The sequence below is a fragment of the Dipodomys ordii genome, unplaced genomic scaffold (assembly GCF_000151885.1).
Source record: "Dipodomys ordii isolate 6190 unplaced genomic scaffold, Dord_2.0 Scaffold63, whole genome shotgun sequence".
NCBI lineage: Eukaryota > Metazoa > Chordata > Mammalia > Rodentia > Heteromyidae > Dipodomys > Dipodomys ordii.
In genome coordinates this window covers 8,471,331-8,493,931 of record NW_012267279.1, presented here as the reverse complement: position 1 = coordinate 8,493,931, position 22,601 = coordinate 8,471,331, and the positions used below count along the sequence as shown (strand labels likewise).

Sequence of the window (22,601 nt, the reverse complement as noted above, 5' to 3'; positions counted from 1 at the left end):
TTATCTTGAAAGTTCCTTCTCTCAGTGCTGCTGCTTTCTTAAGTACAGCTGTTATGGAAATGTAACCTATATTCATTGGTGTTGCTTGCACAAGTGTAACTTATACCTCTGAAACTATTCTTACATAAGTCTCTAGAGACTTCCATGGTTAGCTTTCTACCTTTGTCTTTGTTTTAAGAGGTCCTCTATTTAGTATTCAGTAGTCATTCCTAACCCATCATTCATAGGAAAGGGCTCAAAAGTTTTAAACTTTAGGACTCAGCATTCAAGTGCACTCATTTGATGCTGTTGAGTTTACTCTAGTAATTTCAGATTGAAAGAGATGTCCCTTGTAACAACTGAATTTCCTATGAGGGTAATAGTAGCTTCTATCATTCTCATGGTCCACACTGTCAAGTTTGTATGGGAGTTTTCACGCAACTACATATTTTATATCCCCCCTGCTAGGGTTTTAAATCAAAAAGCAATTTCTAAAAATAATTTTTAAAAAAATCTTACTATATTTGTAATAAAAATCATAATACCCAGTTTTCTTACTTGATCTTTTCCCAACTTAGTTCTTAATTGACCTTGGATTTGAATATCATCATTACAGAGATATGATTTTAGAGTCTTTGAAAAGACTATATCAGATTGTGAGGCCCTGACAAACTAGAGGTTCTCAGTAAATATTGATTGGAAGAGTATTCTGTGAGCAGCTCTAAGAGGTGACATGTACTTCTGACTGATGCCTCAGCATCCCAGTTGGCTTGAAAGGCTTCATTATGAGCACAATTCTGAAGTCTGGATACTATTGTAAGCCCCTCAAAACTTGGTAAAGTAGTTATTCTTTTTTATATATTTTCCAAAGTGTGAAAACAAATATGACCTCCTTAAAAGTCAAGTTTAATTCACTTTTTCTTCTACAGTCAGGAAAAGCATCAGGTTTGGGGGTTGGGAGGGTGGTATTAAAATTGACACATTGAAATAGCTCATCCCTCTTCTCTTAATTCCTCAATAGAATTTCTGCAGATGCAAATGTTTGCTTTCTGGCTTGCGTGGGGCACAGAGGCAGCAAGTAAGAAGGCATTTTATCTATGTGCACTTGATACTTCAATTTAGGTTCTGGGGTGTGCTGTGATTCAGTAAGACAGTGGAACTTAGCTAGAGATTTGTCCATGAATCTCAGAGAACATTGGAAAACTATTTTGTAGATTTAACCCCTTGACACTGTTGGTATTGTCTATGTGTATTTAAATTACTTGTGTTAATAGAATTGACTGGTTAATTCTGTCCCTTTTGGGTGTCTGTAACTGACAACATGTTTCCCAATTCTTTTTCACAGAGGGACCTGTCAGGACACAAGAACATTGTGGGTTACATTGATTCTAGTATCAACAATGTGAGTAGCGGTGATGTATGGGAAGTTCTCATTCTGATGGACTTCTGTAGAGGTAGGTATATGAACCATACCCTTCAACTCTTTCTCCAGCACTTTGTCATGGGCAGGGGATCACATTATCTAATACGTATTGCACAGTATAATATCTTGTTCTGGTTTTACAGGTAGGAAAACAAAGCAATTAAAAAGATATAGAGCTGGGTGCTGGTGGCTCATGCCTGTAATCATAGCTACTCAGGAGGCTAAGATCTGAGGATCGTGGTTCAAAGCCAGCCCAGGCAAAAAGAGACTGTTAGCTCCAATTAACCACCAGAAAACCAAAAGTGGAGCTATGGCTCAAAGTGGTAGACCACTAGCCTGAGCAAAAGAACTCAAAGACAGCACCCAGGCCTGAGTTTAAGCCCCACAACTGACAGAGAGATAGAGAGTTAGAGAGAGAGAGAGAATCTGCTGTTTCCTGAGTTACTCTTTTTTTTTTTTTGCCAGTCCTGGGGCTTGAACTCAGGGCCTCAGCACTGTCCCTGAGCTTCTTTTGCTCAAAGCACACTTCAGGCTTTTTCTGTTATGTGCCTGCAGTGGCACTGAGAACTAGAACCCAGGGCTTCATGCATGCTAGACAAGCACATTCCCAGCCTTCTTAGTTATTCTTGTAATAGCAAGAGCATATGACATAAACAATTGAAAATGATGCATAAAACAAAACTCCATTTTATTAGGTTTCAGAAGGTTTAGTTGTGTGTATAAAAGAGACTTTATGAGAATGAATGTATTCTTCATGGTGCTTTAAAACAAATAATGAAGGCACATAATAAAGGCCTAATTACAGATGGACTAAAGCAGTATGGCCTCCTCCTTCCCTTACTTGTGTCTTCTCTTCTCCATTCACACTACCATCTGTGTTATGATGTGAAATAACATTTTTTTTGTCTAATGGAGATGACTCTTGACTCTTTGCCCTGGAGCTCTAATTCCTAATAAGGCTGCATTCTTGTGATACTGCTCTTAGCCATGGAGTTCAATTGTTGAAAGCTTGAATTTTCAAACATTTATCTTGAGAAGTCTGTGTTGTAGCATGAATGTGTTCAGAGTTGACTGTACTGCCTATAACCATTGTTTGGTGGTTTCGCTTTTTTTGGTCTTAGCAGCTGCCAACTATAAGCCTAGGTCATGGCCTTTCTGTTTAGTACTGTTTTGTAATTGCCCTTTGTTTTACTTTTTTTTTGTAAATTATATGTTTCTTATTCCCAAAATGTGATTTGTGTGTGTGTGTGTGTGTGTGTGTGTGTGTGTGTGTGTATTTCTGGCATCCAAATCCATGACCTACTGCATACTAGGCAGGTTCAATACTTCTGAGCAGCACCCAAGTCCTCAAAAGATTATATTAAACAGTAATCTCAGATTTTGTATTAACAAATTGATTTTGTAAGGTACTACCAAATTTGAATTTGACAGTTTATTTCTTCAGTTCTTTTGAGACAATATAATGTTTAGAGAACAGGTAAGAGGAGGAACTGGATACTTTTTAAGAGTGGTCTGGTCGTCAGGCGTTTGGTTCTGGAGATGAAATGTTGATGTAGCAGTTCTACAACCAAGCAGTAAGAAATGAAACCAGAGACTAAGCTCTTCCTAAAGTACAGACTATACTGCTGATAGTCTTCTTCCTGCCTGCTGGGTCTATTGTGTTATTTCATTCTTAGTCAAGGATATAGCAGTTTGAGGCTATGGCCCCATTGAGTACACAATGGGGACAGTATAATCAGACAACTATAACAGGACCATATTCTCAGTTCTGTTACTAATCTTGAAGACATAATGAGGGCAGCTCACATCTGCAGTGCTTTTGAAAAATGTAGAAACTGTCTTGATGTATCAGAGGAGACACTGGATTGGAGAAAGGCAAAGCTCAAGCTATGTGTCCAGATATCTGTGGCTTTAGGCCTAGCTCAGCTAGTGATCTACTCTGTTACTTTAATCTTTGCTCCTCCTTTGACAGCCATTCATTCTCTTGGTCTAAGGTACAGGTCTGCCTGTTTATAACCTCTCCTGTGCTCTATACCCTTCTCAGGAGGTCAAGTAGTAAACCTGATGAACCAGCGTCTACAAACAGGCTTTACAGAGAATGAAGTACTTCAAATATTCTGTGATACCTGTGAAGCTGTTGCCCGCTTGCATCAATGCAAAACTCCTATTATCCACCGTGACCTGAAGGTAACAGACCACATAAGTTTGGCTGATCATTCTTGGGGATGGAGTGTAGGTATTACAGGGATGAGAAAGAAATAGAAGGGACGGTCCCTAATTCTAAGCCTACATTGTGCTTAGGAAGAGAAAATACAAAGAAAAAAGTAGAGTACAGGTGATGATTATGTTATTTAAATAGTTGCCAGAAATGGTTTAAATGATCAAATGCCTGAATTCATGTTGTTCTGTTTTTCTTGGTATACTCACAAGTTCACTTAGACTTGATGCAGAAAGTAATGAAGTACAAAACCCTGTTTTAGAAAGTGATAACATATGGTCAGATACTGGGACTGGTGGTACATGTGTGGTCAGAGGAAAAAAAAGTGAAGAACAGAGAGCAGAGAATATTTTGTTTCTCCAGACAGAGAGCAGAGCGGGGGCACTGCCTACAGAAGGGAACAGCAAAGTATGTGGAAATGAGGAGGTAGGTAAAGGCAGGCACATGGCCAGTTGTAGACCAGGCAAGGGTAACCAAAGGCCACTACTCTAAATATGGGTTGAAACTTTATTTCTAGCCTTTAACAATAAATAAAGTCTTTTGTTAAATCCTATTAGCATGTACATTAGTTAGCTTTTCATTACTGTAATAAATACACAAGATAATCAACTTACAAAGAAGAAAAGTTTTGTTTGGGCTCACAGGTTTAGTGCCTTCAGTCTACAATCAATTGACACTGTTGCTTTTGGGCCTATTGCAAGGCAGCACATCATGGCAGAAGTATGATTGTAGAATGAAGAGAAAGGAAAAGACCAAGGTCCCACAATCCTCAAGGGCTTGCCTTTGGTAATTTAAAGACTTCCAGGAGGCCCAAACTTTTCAAGGTTCCACCCACCCCACCAGTAGCACCAAAGTGCTGAAAAACCTTTAGCACATGGAACTTTGGAGGATTTTTCAGATCCAAACTGTAATACATGTTAGTTTTTCTTTTTTTCTTTGGTCTGAGACCAGGACTTGAGCTTTCGCTTATTGGCTAGAGCACTACCAGTTGAGCCAGGACTCCAACCCCACATATGCATTTTTAAATAGGAAGTAGTACCTGTATTTAAAGACCTGACTTATACCTGCTGCCTCCCTTGGAGAAGAGTTTGTGAAGGACACAGAAATGAAGAAGTGTGGCTATGACCCTTGTGATCCTGGACCTCTCTGTAATTCCATTCTCCCCTATTTTTACATGCAATTAGTTGTACATATTTTATGGGCTGCAGTGTGATATTTCATGATATCTTGTGAGATTTCATGTTTTCACTCCAATTCTATACAAGTGTGGGTAAGTAAGAGAGAGAGAGAGAGAGAGTGTGTGAGAGAGAGAGAGAATGTAATGATACCAACAGAATTTTAAGTGCTAGGAGAGATGACAGTAGGCAGAGGCAGCTTCCTCCATAATGCCAAGTGCAAAAGGATACTTTCCTGACTCTGTCTTACTCTCCCTATTGTCTTTGGCTCCTTTGAGACTGTCAGGACCTCTGAAGCAGCAAGGTTTTCCCACAACCTTTCCCAGGTTCCTTGGCTTATTTTTCCACTTCGCCTCTTTGAGCTTCAGTTTCCTATAAAAATAGAAATAACAGGGGCTGCTTTGGTAGATGTATTGTGTCAATCTCAAGGTACATTCTAGCATAGCCAATATCTGGGAGGAAGTAGAGCTTTTAGAGTATTCTTATGCTTCTTTGTTTATTTTCAGTGGTACTAGGGTTTGAACTCAGCCTCATGTTTTCTTTATTTTGGGGGGGAGAGGGGGGGTCCCATCGTGGGGCCTGAACTCTGGGCCTGGGCACTGTCTCTCAGCTCTTCAGCTCAAGGCTAGCGCTCTATCACTTGAGCCACAGCGCCACTTCCGGCTTTTTTTCTTTTTTGCTTATGTGGTGCTGAGTAATTGAACCCAGGGCCTCATGCATGCAAGGCAAGCGCTCTACCACTGAGCCATCTTCCCAGCCCCCAGCCTCATGTTTTCTAGGCAAGTGCTTTAACCACTTCTAACCCTGTTTTGTTTTAGGTATTTTTAAGACAGGGTCTCATGATTTTTGCCTACACCATGATCCCTATACCTCTGCTTCCTGCCTAACTAGGACTAGTGTGTAACACTGTGGGTGACCCAGCTTGTTTTTGAGATAGGGTCTTACTAACTCACCCCACCCCCAAGATGGCCTCATACTATGATCCTCATACCTCTGCCTCCTGTGTACTATGATTATAGGCAGGCACCACTAGGCCTGGACCACTATTTCTTTTTTTTGGGGGGGGGGGTCCTGTCGTGGGGCCTGAACTCTGGGCCTGGGCGCTGTCCCTCAGCTCTTCAGCTCAAGGCTAGCGCTCTACCACTTGAGCCACAGCGCCACCTCTGGCTTTTTTCTTTTTGCTTATGTGGTGCTGAGGAATTGAATCCAGGGCCTCAGCATGCAAGGCAAGTGCTCTACCACTGAGTCACCTTCCTAGCCCCTGGGCCACTATTTCTATGCTTATAAATAAAGTCCTTATTTTAACTTTTTTTTAAACATTTGTTGGATTAAATGAAGTCTAGATTATGATCATATCCTTCCTGCCAAAGATAGGTACCCGGTGTGTGTTTTCTTACAGAATAGCCATGCTCCTTGTTGTGGCAGTGGTATAGCTGGAAGGTGTTGATCAGCACCACTTGGGATGGAACCCTGAGGTACAGAGCTCAGTGCATTACGTGGAGTTACAGAGTAAGTCAGTGGAGGGTGAAGGCAGCAAGGCTTCAGAATCCTTTTCCTTAGCAGTTGGCAAGGTGTTTAACTGAAAGCAGAGGTCAGGGCACTGACATGAGCCAAGAGCTGCAGACTCCATTCTTCACATTTTGGAGGAGTTGCACAGTGTAGGCCCACATTTCTGGGTTCTGCAGTTGTGTTTTTGTCGATACTGAAGCACTGTCAGGCATGCTGCGGTTTGTCTGTTGGTGGTTTGGGAGGCTGTCTGTGTTCCCCTTTCTGTGCCTGGGAAATAGTGTGAACATGACTGTGGGAGGAGGCCTGAACTGTAATTGTTACTGAGAAGCACTTATGATTGTTGTTTGGAGTCTGTTGTTTTGATTGAAGCTTTCTACTCCCCCAAACAGTCACTCTCGGTGCTTTCATTTGTGTGTTTCCTTTTTGTTCATTTCTACTAATAGTATGCTGTGGCAGTAGCATCTGCCTGCTGTACCCTAGTTTCCCAGGGTCTGAGGGAAAAGTCCCCATGTACCTGCTTTCCTGCTCTGTCATTGTATCACCGAGCCTTGCCCTTCCTACTTACCATGTGTGTGGTCTTTCTCTGCAATTCCATGCAGGATAGGAGCTAAAAGTTGTTTCTATCCTTAGCTTATATTCTAAAAATAACCATGACAGAGTACTATTCTATGATGTTCTCTCCTCAAACACATTATTGTAACCCTTTAGTTATTACCCTCACTTTTTATTCACCTGATGAAAGATAAAAAGTCATTATTGCAGATCATGGGGGATAGATCTGAGAAGGTCACTTTAAACCAGCTAGAAAGAGTGTGGCTGTCCTACTTAGCTATGTAGGTGATCAACCAGAACAAAGATCAAGGCTCTTCACTACCATCCCCAGGCTTTTGGTTTTGTTTTGTTGTATTACTTATTGCACTTAGGAAAGGAGACAAAAGGGTTAAGGCTTAAGGGTATAGTCATAGGTGTCACCTTGGTGATTTTGATCTCATGAAATGATATCATAAAGATACTTGTTCCAGTTTTAGAAACACAGGTTGGAAAGACTGCATTCATCTAACCCTTTTAAGTTTTTCAGTGGTACTAAATTCTCTGAAATGCTTCATTGCTGTGCCTGTTTGGTCAGTAGAAGGTAGCTTTCCAGGCCTTTCAGCTATGGCTATGAGCAATGTTTGGGAGTGACAACCTAGTAGGCTGAGCTTAGCTGATAGACTGAGAAATAAGGTCAGTAGCATTGCACTCAAAGAGCTGAGATATTCAAGCTGTTGTAAGCAATGGTAACCAGCCTAAGGCTTATATCCATCTGTTTGGAGCTTTGCTAAAATCAAATCACTGTGCACACTCTCAAAAGTTTTCAGAAATGGCTGTGAATACCAGTTTTCTACCTCCTTGATCCTTTACTTTCTGTCTTAACATCCTGTCTTCCTTTTTTCCTTTCCATCTCTGTTAGCTCTACCTTTAGACCCAGGCCTGGTTACTGGTGCTGACCTAGTGCCTAGTACTAGGTGCTGGTGGGGCACACTTGTAATCCTAGGTACTTAATAGATTGAGGTCCAGAGGATTAGAGGTCCAAACCAGCCCAGGCAGAAAAGTTCACTAGACTCCATTTCCAAAATATCCAGAGAAAGTCTATACTGGAGGCTTTGCTCAAGTGGAAGAGTACTTTCCTTGGTCCACTTTCAGAGTCTTCCCTTTCACTTTTGCTCCCCCCTTCTTTACCTCCTTCACAGTTTGAGCTGCCATGCTCATTCACTGCAAATGTGCCTTAGCAGGGCAGGGTGTGTTTGTGTGTGTGTGTGTGTGTGTGTGTGTGTGTGTGTGGTCACTGGGTTGGCTTACTTCTCTTGCCTCTCTTACCTACTAAGGGGAACAGTAGGATTTTGTAATGATCACATTAGCTACTGTAAAAGTACACGGGACATTGTTGGGCTATTTATGAGCTATTAATACCATAATTAGTAATAGTATCATTCTTTCCTCTGTACTTTGTTCCTGTGATTTGTTTTATTTATCAACATCCTTTACTTCCTGCAAGGCTTTATACTGTCTCATCCCATAGCATTGCCAGACCTGGTCTATAATATGTTCTGTCCACATATTCAGCTTCTTTTGCAGTACCAATGCTGAGGAAGGGCAAAAGGAGCCCTGTGAATGAGCTGACCCCACACAGTGACCCTGGATCACCAGCTGTACTGCAGACCTGTCTATGCCCTACCTGAGTCCCACTGATTTCTAAGCACGGTGCTATCTTCTTGCAGGTAGACATCATGCTCTCCCAGAAACACCCAGCACTTTCTCTAGCCAATAGGAGCATCTTAGCTCTGGCTACCAGGACTGTGGTGACTGGTCCTAGCAGTGACATGGAGATCAACATTGTCCTTTTAAAGCAGCCTACACAAAAAGTTAATGAGCAACTATCTCAACAAATTAGCTGGATGTGATGGTTAATGCCTGAAAGCCCAGCTACACAGGAGGTATAAGAGGAGGATCTCTGTGTGAGGTCAACTGTGCAAAACAAAACAAATACAAGGGCCTGACTTGCTTCCTGCCCCAGCAGAAATGTAATTGTCACTTTCTGGAGTTAAATTGCTTAGGTGCACTTCCTGACTCTGCTGTTTGTTGGCTAAGCTGTGTGACATTTAGCAAGTTATTTATCACCCTGGGCCTCATTTTGTCTATCTGCAAGATGTCGGGGGGGGGGGGGGGGGGGGGTTCACAATAATGTTCTGAAGATTGATTGGAATAATCTATATAAATGCACATTAAATGGTGGCTATTATTTTTAACTCTAAACTAGATTCAAAGCATAATGTTACTTGGTTGGAATTATTTTAGGCTCAAAATAAATACATGTTCAACATAGCTTGATTTTTTTCTCTTATGTGAGTAGATTAAACATGAGTTTTTTTATTAAATGTATTTTTTATTGTAAAGATACTGTACAGAGGGGTTACAATTACATGAGTAAGGTAATGAGTACATTTCACATAGAGCATTGTTACCCCCTCCTTTATTTTTCCCCTATCATCCTTTCCCTCCCCACCTCCTCAACTTCTCCCTCCCCCCCCTCCAAGTTATAAAGTTCGTTTTCAACATAGAGTTTTCTACATCTCATTGCTACAATGGGTCAACCTGTATCCTTATTTCAGCATTTTGTTATTTCCCTTCCCCTACACAAATTATAAAAATATATACAAGATGCAGGGCACTGGAACCAAATATAGTAAAAACAGGGGTTATACCATGGGGGAAGGACATACAAAAGAAACAAAAAAATCACATAGTACGTTACATGTGCATTAAAAACAACAGCAACAAAGATAAAACCTCTTGTGTCCCTATCTTGGAGTTCATTTAGCTTAACATTGCCTTTTTTATTGTAAAAATACTGTATGGAGGGGTTACAGTTACACGAGTAACAAAATGAGTACATTTCCTATAGAGCATTGTTACCTCCTCCTTTGTTTTTCCCCTACCATCCCTTCCCTCCCACCCTCCCACCTCTACCTCCACAACAACACCCCCCCCATTGTAAAGTTTGTTTTTTCAACATAGTGTCTTGTACATCTCATTGTTGCAATGGCTCAACCTGTATCCCTATTTAAACATTTTGTTTTTTCCCTTCCCCTCCCCAAATTATGCCAATATCAAATACAGTGAAAACAAGGGTTATACCATGGGGGAGGGACATACAAAGCAACAACAAAAGAAATCACATGGTACCTTATAAATATGTTAGAAACAATAGCAAGAAAGAAAAAACCATTTGGGGCCTATCTTGGGGTTCATTTGGCTTAACTTCATCTTATCTGGTCATATGTATATAGGTTGGAACTCAAAAAATTAAATCCCCCGGGGCTGGGAAGGTGGCTCAGTGGTAGAGTGCTTGCCTTGCATGCATGAGGCCCTGGGTTCAATTCCTCAGCACCATATAAGCAAAAAGAAAAAAGCCGGAAGTGGCGCTGTGGCTCAAGTGGTAGAGTGCTAGCCTTGAGCTGAAGAGCTGAGGGACAGCGCCCAGGCCCAGAGTTCAGGCCCCATGACCGTACCCCCCCAAAAAAAAATTAAATCCCCCAACAACAAATCCTCAAAGAAACAACTGCCCGCTAGATAAATAAGTGGGCTAAAGACTTAAAGAGAAACTTCTCTGAAGAGGAAATAACTCCACCTCACCCCAGTTAGAATGGCTATAATCAAAGACTCTAATAACAACAGATGCTGGAGGGGATGTGGCCAAAAGGGAACCCTACTGCATTGTTGGTGGGAGTGTAAAGTTGTTCAACCACTTTGGAAAGCAGTATGGAGGTTCCTCAAAAGACTCCACATAGGGCTTCCTTATGACCCAGCAATCCCACTTTGGGCATTTACCCAAATGATCACAAACAATACCATACTAAAGCTACCAGCACAACTATGTTTATTGCAGCATTATTTACCATAGCTAAGATATGGAACCCACCCAGATGCCCCTCAGTAGATGAAAGGATCAAGAAAATGTGGTATATATACACAAGGGAATTCTATGCCTCCATCAGAAAGAATGACATCGCCCCATTTGTTAAGAAATGGAAAGAATTGGAAAAAATTATATTAAGTGAGGTAAGCCAGGCTCAAAGATGGTTCCCCTTATTTGCAATAACTAGTATATGTTGGGACAAGTAGAAAAGGTCAAAAGATACATACATTTGACTGGGCTGACTTTGAACCATAATCCTCAGATCTCAGCCTCCTGAGTAGCTAGGATTATAGGCATGAGTCACCTGTGCCCGGTTGCATTTCTTTTATAGCTAGAGAAGTTGAGCATTTCTACATGTGTCTAATGGCCATTCTTTTTTTTTTTTTTACTGTGAAAATATTGTACAGGGGGGTTACAATTACATGGGCAAGATAATGAGTACATTTCTTATCAAGCATTGTAGCCTCCTCCTTTGTTTCCCCTTCCCATCCCTTCCCATCCTCCTCCCCCCCCCCCCCCATCAAAGTTGTAAAGTTCGTTTTCGACATAACAACTTGTGCATCTCATTGTTGCAATGGGTCCACCTGTATCCCTATTTAAACTATTTGTTTTTTCCCTTCCCCTCCACAAATTATACTGGTATCAAATACAGTGAAAGCAGGGGTTATACTGTGGGGAGGGACATTCAAAGCAACAAAGAAATAATCTTATAAATGTGTTAGAAACAAAACATTTGAATACATATCTTACGGTTCATTTCCCTAACACCAACTTATCTGACCTTTTCTGCTTGATAATGAGTACATTTCTTATCAAGTCTCTCTTTAAGTCTTTAGCCCACTTATTAATTGGGCGGTTGTTTCTTTGAGGATTTGTTTTTGGAGGATTTAATTTTTTGAGTTGTAAGTGTATTTTAGATATGAGACCGTTGGTTATATGGTTAGTGAAGATCTTCTCCCAGTTCTGTGATTTCTATTGATCTTGCTAGTTATGTCCCTTGCCTTGCAGAAGCTCTGCAGTTTCATGCAATTCCATTTGTCCAACCTTTCTTTGATTTGTTGTGTTTTTGGGTCTTTATTAAGAAAATTTTGGCCTGGGCCACAGAGCCCTAGGGTTTCTCCTATTCCTTCCTATAATGTTTTCAGGGTATCTGCTTTGACTCCGAGGCCTTTGATCCATTTTTTTGTAGTTGATTCTTTTTTTTTATGATCAATGCTTTTTATTACATAATATTCAGTAGTCATGCTCAATCAACAAGGAGTAGTTGATTCTGGTGTAGGGTGATATATAAGGATCTAGCTTTAGTTTTCTACAGGTGTTTAACCAGTTTTGCTAGCACCATTTACTGAAGAGGCTGTCTTTCTTCCATTCTATTTTTTAAGCTCCCTTATCGAAGATTAGGTGTCTATAGGTCTGTGGGTTCATTTCTGGGTCTTTAGTTCTATTTCATTAGTCCTCAGGTCTGTTTTTGTGCCAGTACCAAGCTATTTTGGTCACTATGGCTTTGTAGTAGAGTTTGAAATTTGGTATTGATATTCCTCCAGCACTGTTCTTCTGCTAAGGATTGTTTTTGCTATTTGGGGTGTTTTATTGTTCCATATGAACTTTTGGGTTGTTTCTTCTATTTCCTTGAAGAATGAGGTTGGGATATTGATGGTTATTGCATTGAATTTGTAGATAGCCTTTGGCAGTATTGCCATTTTCATGATGTTAATCCTCCCAAACCAGGAGCATGGGAGGTTTTTCCACTTCCTAAGTTCTGCTTTAATTTCCTTTTTCATGTTTTTAAAGTTTTCATCATAGAGGTCTTCCACTTCTTCACTTAACTCCTAGGTATTTCATTTTTTATGGGACTATTACATAGGAGTTGCTTTCCTCATTTCAGCTGTGCTCTTCTTGTTATTGGCATACAGAAAAGCCATTGATTTTTGAGGGCTAATTTTATACCCTGCTACTTTGCCAAAGTTTCGAATCAGCTCATGTTACTTGGGAGTGAAGTCCATAGGGTTCTTTAAATACAAGATCATGTCATCTGCAAAGAGGGAGAGTTTTACTTCATCTTTCCCTATTTGGATCTCCCTTATGTTTGCATCTTGTCTATTGCTGTAGCTAGGCATTCTAATACTAAATTAAAGAGAAGTGGAGAGAGTAGACATCCTTGTCTCATTCCTGAATTCAGAGGAAATGGCTTTAGCTTTTCATCATTAAGTATAATGCGGGCTGTATTTTTGTCATACACAGCATTTATTGTATTGAGGAATGTTTAATGGATTCCTAATTTTTCCAGAGCCTTCATCATAAAGGGGTGTTGGATCTTGTCGAATGCTTTTTCTGCATCTATTGAGATAATCATGTGGTTCTTATCCTTGCTCTTGTTGATGTAATGAATTATATTAATTGATTTGTGTATATTGAACCAGCTTTGCATCCCTGAAATGAATCGTGTTTGATCGTGGTGTATGCTTGTTTTGATGAGTTGTTGAAGTTGATTGGCCAAAATTTTGTTGAGAAGTTTTGCATCTATGTTCATCAAAGAAATGGGCATATAGTTCTCTTTCTTTGACAAGTCCCTGCCTAGTTTTGGGATGAGGGTTATGATGGCTTCATAGAAAGAGTTTGGTAGTGAACTTTCAATTTCATTGAAAAGTTGGAGGAGTATTGGTGGGAGTTCTGCTTTGAAGGGCTTGTAGAATTCAGTGTAAATCCCAGGTGAGCTTTTTACAAAACTATAATTGGTAGAAATTTTCGACTGCCTCAGCCTTATTTCAGGGGAACAAATCTGTCCTGATCATTCTTTTTTGGGGGGAAGGGGGCTGGGTTGTGGGGTTTGAACTCTGGGCTTGAGCACCCTGTGCTCTTCAGCTCAAAACGAGTTCTCTACTGCGTAAGCCACAGTGCCAGTTCTGGTTTTCTAGTAGTTTATTGGAGATAAGAATCTCATGGACTTTCCTGCCTACTCTAGCTTTGAACTATGATCCTCAGATCTCAGCCTCCTGAGTAGCTCGGATTACAGGTATGAGCCACTGGTGCCCAGCTGTCCCAATCATTCTTAAGACATAAATCTGTAGTTAAGACTTCTTTATTATAAGAACATATCTGCTTAAGTTCATAGTCATGTTTTCTGCCTCTGTGGCTGATCCCAAGGCCACAGTTTTAGAATAAAGTGAGTTTAGGTTGATAGTGCTCCCAAGTACAACCCCCGTCCTCCCAGTGCTGTGTCACAGAACAGTCCACGTGAAACCTGTGCCTCAAATTGTAACTACAGCTGAAGAAATGTAAGCTAACAACAAACAATAAAACACTTTAGAACAACACAATATCCACAGTGTACTAATAAACTGCATTTATAGCACACTAACAGATAATTGGAATTAGCAGATTCATACTCAAATTGTATATGATTTCATTTATAGAAGAATTCAAAGAAAATTTAGAAACAAGCATAGGAAACAACAATGTTTTGATGGACCAGATAATTTTAAAAGAACAAGGAGTAGTAGTATTTTGTGGCTCCTATCTTTCTTCTTACAGAAGTGTGCATAGTGGATGTACACAATCATACATGCACATGCGCACACACATATTATGTACGTTTATGGTTTATTTTTTAATCTACTGTGGGTCTTGAACTCAAGGCCTGGGCTCGGTCCCTGAGCTCTTTTGCTCAATGCTAGCACTATACCTCTTTGAGCCATAGTACCATATCCAGCTTTGTATGAGTAGTTTGTTGGAGATTAGAGTCCCATGAACTTTCCTGCCTGGGTTGGTTTTGAACTGCAGTCCTCAGATCTCAGCTTCCTGAGTAGCTAGGATTACATGTATGAAACACCAGTACCTGGTCTTTTTCGTTTTTATTTATCCCATTTGAAAAATATTTTCTGCACTAAGCACTGTGGTAGGCTCTAGGTAGAGAAGATGTATGATTAAGAGATAATGCCTGTATTTGCGGAGCTTATAATCTATTCTTCCCTGATTTTCCAAGGGTGATCATCTTTGGAGACTTCAGTCTTATTTATTAGCCTAACATAAGTTTCAGACTGTCTTCTTATGGCATACAAAAAATAGCCAGATCTGCCCTCAAGTGTAGAAATCAACTCATATCAAGAATTAATCTGTGAATCTAGACACGTTAGCACCACTATTTTGGAGTTCTTTTCCTTGGTACCCTTTAACATTAGAGGTTTCTCTGCATTTTGATCTTTATAGGCTCCTTTTCATATAACTCCTAACTTTCCAAAGACTTCATTGATAAGAACAGCAGCAACAGGGGTTGGTGGTGTGTGTCTCAGTTGGTGGAACACTAGCCAATGAGTGAAAGTTCTGAGTACTGAGTTCAAGTCCTGGTCTTGGACCTAAAGAAAAAAGAACAACAGCAGCAATGAAAACGAGTAATATTTTAATAAGGAAAATACCTTAGGCACTTAGGCCCTTTGAAAAGTAATTAAAACTTAACAAAAATCATTTCTGAACATCCTAACCTAGTATTGTAAGGAGGACGTTGTTACATGTACTTAAAAAGTCCAAGTGAAGTAACTGATGGTAACCATGGAAGAGAAATAGAGAAGCGCTGACAGTTGCCTGAATGGGGTCATGAGGAAGGTTTCTGAAAAGCTATGGCCTCTGAACTTGGGTTTAGAAGATGAATTGTTATTTAATAGTTGGATTGGAAAATGGCACTCTGGATTCCACCACTGTAGAGCTCCCTCTTGGTGTCCTCTCTGCCCTCATTTGTCCTGCCACTGTGCATCTCCTTTTGTTCCACTTGGGAAGGCCCCTGCTGAGACACTTGGCAGGAATAACTTTCCTAGACACACTAATGAGATTGCCAGAAATAAAATATTTTACCTATGTGCTTATGAAACCAAATTTTTTCTCACAGTACAATATTAAGTGATGTCTTGGAATGGGTGCTCGGGAATATTTTTCAGGTTGAAAACATCCTCTTGCATGACCGAGGCCACTATGTCCTGTGCGACTTTGGAAGTGCCACCAACAAATTCCAGAATCCACAAACTGAGGGAGTGAATGCTGTAGAAGATGAAATTAAGAAGTAAGCTATTTCCTTTTTCTTACAGCTTTGTCTGTTACCAAGTGAGCAATTGTACTTATGGGTGGGGCAGAGTGGGAAGAAAATGGAATTAGTCACTCGTCCTTCATCTCACCTCTTCACAGTTGGTTTGTTTGTTTTTTAAATGAATGATGAAAAGGAAAGATTTTCAAAAGCATTGTGAATAGTCAGTGAAGGATTCTCACCATACTTTTTGTATAGTCTTACAGTCATTTGTATACACATATTATGATTTGCAATATCATGTGCCCACAAGAAGCTAATGTTTCCAAATGTGATCACAATGATTGTGATATTATCTGACATTATCTGTCAAGCTTTTTACTGAATTGCTGCTGGCTTCATGTTCACGAGGGACTCACATGAAGTACAGTGGAACTGATGTGTGTAAGGCTATTATTTTCTGCAGACAATCACTGACTTCAACAGAAAAAGCTTCTTTAGTTTTGTGACTGACCTATTTCCCTTCATGCCCATGTTTGTTTTTTCATGTGCAAGAGCACTCACTATTGCTACTAGTAAATCAGTGGTTAGGCATGTACATATAGTTCAGCTCCTGTTCCTCTATTTCCTCTATGCATCAACTCAGGCATCTGGTCCAAGGCACTGTTGGACACCTAAGCCAACACATCTGGAGCCTTGAGACCAGAAAAGCATTGTTCACATGCTTGGTAACACCACCATACTACTCTCTTTCTTGAACCCAGGAGAAGAACACTGTTGTGTTAGCCTTGTTCCAGGAGCAAAGAGCAAGGGTACTTGATCCCATCCCTCCCCACCCCAGTTGGAGCTGTCCTCCTGCATTGCAGTGCTATTCTGCCACATTTGATGGCTTTGCTATTTTTCAAAACAAATAGAAAAATATAGTATTAGACAACAAGGATTTACAGCAGACTATGGCATTAGAGAACCACAAAAAGTTATTTGTAGGGCTTACTTACTAAGTACATTCATGTCTAAGTGTCCCAAGTTATTAAAGAAGAAGGTCTGTTAGAGGGCTGTGATATAATCTCATTGTACCAATGACAGCCTTTTACTTATGCTAACATTTCATACTCTCTTCTTCAGATGGCTCCCAGGGAATTGAATTATATTAATGTAAAACATTTATGACATTTCTGGATTTTAATTATAGCACTGATTATATTTAACAAAACATGAATCTCTTATTTGTAGATATACAACGCTGTCCTATCGAGCACCAGAAATGGTCAACTTGTACAGTGGCAAAATCATCACTACGAAAGCAGATATTTGGGTAGGTGTCAACTGACCTATCCACATCCCAGATACCAGCAGTCACGGATGCAATGCAAACTGTGCTATAGCATGTAGCACTGGTACCAATGAATTGTCTACTTCTCTCTTGAGACTGTTCTTTATGTGAGGGGACTAGCCACTGCCTCTTGGAACATGACAAAGAAAACAACTTCAGAGCTGCCAGACTTATTCAGGTGGTTTTACTTATGTGTTACCAGTTTCGTAATAGTGAAGCAGGTAAAATACTTGTTCTTTACTGGAGCACAATTTGGTAATAAGAATATAAATATATAACTCAGCAGCTAAATAGTCATGTTAGGTTCTAAGTTCAAGTTTCTAATAAGAGAAATATTTACATTTCATATCTTCTAGTAAATATGGATGGTGTCAATATCTCTCAGTAGATTCACTTGGAGTTATGGTAAATAAATCACTAGCAGCAATCTGCTTTCTTTATTTTTTTTTAGGCTCTTGGATGTTTGTTGTATAAATTATGCTACTTCACTTTGCCATTTGGGGAGAGTCAAGTGGCAATTTGTGATGGGAACTTCACAATTCCTGATAATTCTCGATATTCTCAAGACATGCACTGCCTTATTAGTAAGTATTTCAAATTTCTAGTTTGATTTTTTTTAAATCTCTAATCATTAGGAATGAATTGCAGGATAAAGTGATTCGATTCCCTGAGTAATGGATTGGATGCAGACATAAAGAAATCAGTTAACAGGGGCTGGGAAGGTGGCTCAGTGGTAGAGTGCTTGCCTTGCATGCCTGAGGCCCTGAGTTCGATTCCTCAGCACCACATAAGCAAAAAGAAAAAAGCCAGAAGTGGCGCTGTGGCTCAAGTGGTAGAGCGCTAGCCTTGAGCTGAAGAGCTGAGGGACAGCGCCCAGGCCCAGAGTACAGACCCCACGACAGGACCCAAAAAAAAGAAAAAAAGAAATCAGTTAACAATAGTTGGGAGCGCAAACATAGTATAATGGTGCCTAGAGTGTGGGTCTTTTTGCTAGAAATATATACCCTGTATCACCCTGTATCACACCTGGGCCAGCTACATGAGTATAAATCCTAATGTGGCTTTGAGCAATACAGTACTTTTGTGTTCTGTTGCAATCTATGTGAAAGCTCTGGTACCAAGAGAGTCTAGCTGACTCATCAAGTGATAAGAAATTCATCTTTGCAAAATTGGAAGCAACTCAAATGAAAATGATTGCAGTGCCTTGGCTGGAATGAATACATAATTAACACCATATAACTCCATGGAACCAGGTTTTTCCTCTCATTTAGGTTAATCGTTGGGTTTTTATAACAAGCATCCAAACCAAATACTTTATTTATAATAGTTGTAAGATTTCCCACATTTTTGTGCTATCATAGCAAGCATATGTACTAACATCCATTAGCCAGATGGTAAAATAAGTCATCTTTGTACAAGACTCCATACTAAAATGCTAAAAATCCAAAAATTTTAAATCATCTTTCAAAAACATTGGCCAATCAGCATCTAAGTTTTAACCATTATGAATCATAAATCCTGAGCAACCTGGTTCAGGAACTAGGTGCACTGGGAAAAAAAACAGCATTAGATGTGAGGTATACTGAACATCTGGTATGTTGAGAGCTTTCTTGTGCCCTCATCTAATTATTAAAATGTGTATTATATGTGTAGTTATTCCTATTAGGCACAAGAGGAAATCAAACTAAGAAAGTACAGGTAGCCTACTGAAGTTAACACAGGTGCAGCTCTTAAGTGATCGCGTCTTCCATTGTGCCAATTTGATCAACCACCTTTGTCCATTTATTAATGAGGAGGCAGAGAAGGTATTCAAAGGAATGGAATGTGACATCATTAGGATTGTTTTAGAAGAATCACAGATGTTTAAATGAGATTTAAAAAATTTGATGTTTGGGGCTGGGAAGGTGGCTCAGTGGTAGAGCGCTTGCCTTGCATGCCTGAGGCCCTGGGTTCGATTCCTCAGCACCACATAAGCATAAAGAAAAAAGCCGGAAGTAGTGCTGTGGCTCAAATGGTAGAGCACTAGCCTTGAGCTGAAGAGCCGAGGGACAGCGCCCAGGCCCAGAGTTCAGGCCCCACGACCGGACCCAAAAAAAAAATTGATGTTTAATAATTTTGTAAATTTGTAATTATATAAACTTATTTTGGGACAAAATGGTTCATTGTGACTGTGCATCACTGACATCTTTCCTAAACTCTTATTTAGTTTTACACTATTTGAAGATTGTACCTTGAATCTACAGGCCTAAAATTTGATTTGTTCTTATTTATCCTTCTTTCTTTTACCTTCAATATAAGATTCCCTTCTCTGCTTTTTAGCTTATCTCAGTGATGTGACCGTTGTAGTCTGGATGGATGAAATTAAAAAAAAAAAAAATTGGGGGGAGGGATCTGGCTAGCAAGGTTTCCTAACCTGATTAATAATCTCCCTCCTCTTTCTCTTCCTCCTCAGTCTGTCCCTCTTCTTCTTCCTTTTTCATAAGTTTTTACTATAGAATTGATTTTCTTGATTCCTATCAATGACACCCAAGTATGTACAGACTCTGTCAGCTCATTCTCTCCAACACACCCATGCTGCCAGATCATTCTTAGAAAACAGTCCTGTTAAATAAACTTGAATGACTTTCCAGTGGTCCCACAATAGGGCCCAAATGCTTAGAATGGTGTTTAGGATCCTTCATATTCTGGTTCCATCCCACATAGCCAGTCATATCTCTACTTGGCACTTTGGACTCCGGTTTCCATGCAGCAGAGCATTCATTATTGCCCTTTCCAAGTTCATCTTTGCTCACACCGTTCTCCCACCTAACCTGCCTTTTTCTCTGCATTTCCGCCCACATCCTCTGCTTTTGTCCTTCCAAAGCTACAGTCTCACTGCTGTTTCTGAGCTTACTGTCTCAAGCATTCAGTTATTATGTAAGCAGTAGGCAAATTCACTTCACTGTGTATTTCAGAGACTTTTTCTGAGGGTTTTCCAGCTTCAGAGAGGCCAGTTTAAAGTACTTGGAAATTAAACAAGTAGTCTGTGGACCACAATTAAAGTGCTTCTTTATATGTTAATTTATATTTTTCTACAAAAATACATTCATGATGTTTGGGTTTTGCTTACACTTACCAAGAGGAATCATTTGTTCAATGAGAGCATAAATCAAGAAAGCTACATAACTGTCTTAAGACTCATATGAAGGTAGTTATTTCTGTATTGAGAGTTTGAACCTAGGCTGTACATGGCAGTGTATATGCACTTCAATAGCTAATGTACTTATTGTTAGGATATTATGAAGTAAGTTCACATATGTTTGTCTTAGGGTATATGTTGGAACCAGACCCTGACAAAAGGCCGGATATTTACCAGGTCTCCTACTTCTCATTTAAACTACTCAAGAAAGAATGCCCAATTCAGAATGTACAGGTACGTGAATAGTGACTCTTAAAGGAAAGTAAACATGATCAGACTGTCATTTTGAGTTCATGAGGTGTTGATCAGCTGCTTTAAATGAATATAGGTATCTTTTACTTTATCTGCTATGGGGCTTCAGGCAAAGATAACTATATAGGAAATCCAATTTTCCCTTGGAATTTAATTATAAAATCTAGACAATTACACTGAACAACAATTTTTAAAAATCTCTAGGGATTGAGAGCTTTGATTGGAGACTGACCAACTTCATGCCTTGTCAACTTGCACAGCTCACCAAGAGCCAAGTTCCTTGTCAAACTTTTAGAGTGCTTAGGTATGGACTCTGGACATGAGCTAGGCCTGCTGCAGCTCAGCCTCTTCTGTCTGTCCTTCTTCCTTGCAGCAGAGTTTTCTTAATTCTGCCTCCATCATTGGCCATCTATGACGCACACTAATTTTTTTCTGCCTTCCTCACACTAAGTAGACCCTGAAGTGTTTTCTGTACTTCAGGGTCCTAAACTCCACACTCAAGAGTTTTCTGAGTAAAATGCTTTGCAAACACCCTTTTATAATATTATTAATACCTTTTCATAACATATTATGACCCCAGTTCTCTTGAATATTTTATTACTAGACAGTCTAATAGATGCTAATCTAAAATATTCTTGTTAGTTTTTTTCCAACAGTGGACTTTGAATGCCATTTTTAGGCTCAAGAGTGCTGGCATATTGAATATATGAGACATACAGATGGTTTTGTTACTAATAAGATTGAGTCAGAACATATAGCTTGATCAGTCATGCCCTTTAACATTCAATTCATATGAGTGAGATGCTTAATTCCTGCAGGTAGGTTCTTCCTGAAAGGAAAGAAGGTAAGAGTGAACAAAATGAGATAAATTTTTCTTCATTATTAGTCAGAACTTTGCTTTCTCTGTTGGGAGAGGAATGCTTGATGAGGGGGAAGTCTGGAAGTTTTCTAGCAGAAATTCTTCCCTCCTGATGGCATGAGAAAATAAGAGAACCTCCTAAAAAGCCAATGCTATAGCCAGTATTTTGTTTGTCAACTTTCCTAGTTTGATATGAAGTAGCCTGTGTAGTAACTATGATCATGTTTTCTTCTATGGGTCACTTTCCCATTCATAAGGAACCAGAAGCATTCAAACGAATAACTAGTAATAAAAGATAAACTTGACAAGAATCATGTCATTTGGTTGTCAGGAATGGTGATCTCTTATTTACAGGAATGGTGGTTCCAAGCTAGCTAGTGCTCCCTCAAGAAACAGTATTGCCAGGTGCCAGAGATTTGTGCCCATAATCCTAGCTACTCAGGAGGCTGAGATTTGAGGGTTGTGGTTTGTTGCCAGCCTGGTCAAGAAAGTCCATGAGACTCTTAACCTCCAGTTAGCCAGGAAAACACACACCCTATCCTTCTCCCCCTCCCCTTCCCAACCTTCCCTTCTCTCTCCCTCTTCCTCTCCCCTCCCTCTCTTTCCCTTCTTCCCCCCTTCCTTCTCTTTCTCCCTCCCCTTACCTCTCCATCTCTCTTTCCCCCTCCTCCCCCTCTCTGTCTGTCTGTCTGTCTGTCTGTCTGTCTGTCTCTCTCTCTCTCTCTCTCTCACACACACACACACACAGCTGGAAGTGGGGCTTTTGCTCAGCTGGTAAAATGCCAGCCATGAACAAAAAGCTAAGGGACAGCACACACAGGCCTTAAGCTTAAGTTCCAGTACTGGCATGAAGAATAGAAGAAAAAGTAATATTGGATGGTGCAGAATCCAAGCTAGAAGGACTCCACTTGGTTTGTGGGTTGAGTAGTACCTCTTGTATTGGGAAGAGGTGCTGACTCAATAACAGAATACACTGGTAGTCAGTGTTCTCAGCAGTGTTCTCACTAGAAAATAAAGAGCCTCCTGGTTTGCACTAGCATCAGCTCTAACCTCTCTAATATGTAGCTAAGAGCTTGAATATATGTGTGTGTATGTATATATGTATATGTGTGTGTGTGTGTGTGTGTATATATATGTATATATGTGTGTGTGTATATATATATATATATATACACACACACACACATAAAAAAATCCCTTTCCCATTC

At 40.0% G+C, this 22,601-nt stretch overlaps 1 protein-coding gene across 2 annotated transcripts in view; it reads left to right on the top strand.

The window, feature by feature from the left end:
• The window catches only part of Aak1 (AP2 associated kinase 1), a 189,693-nt gene that overhangs the window by 119,081 nt on the left and 48,011 nt on the right, over positions 1-22,601 (top strand). For both annotated transcript variants that reach the window (XM_013022572.1, XM_013022571.1), the window contains exons 4-9: positions 1,325-1,433; positions 3,447-3,589; positions 15,689-15,810; positions 17,005-17,086; positions 17,556-17,688; positions 20,413-20,516. In XM_013022572.1, coding sequence (XP_012878026.1) covers positions 1,325-1,433; positions 3,447-3,589; positions 15,689-15,810; positions 17,005-17,086; positions 17,556-17,688; positions 20,413-20,516 — 693 coding nt within the window. The remainder of the gene's footprint in view (positions 1-1,324; positions 1,434-3,446; positions 3,590-15,688; positions 15,811-17,004; positions 17,087-17,555; positions 17,689-20,412; positions 20,517-22,601) is intronic.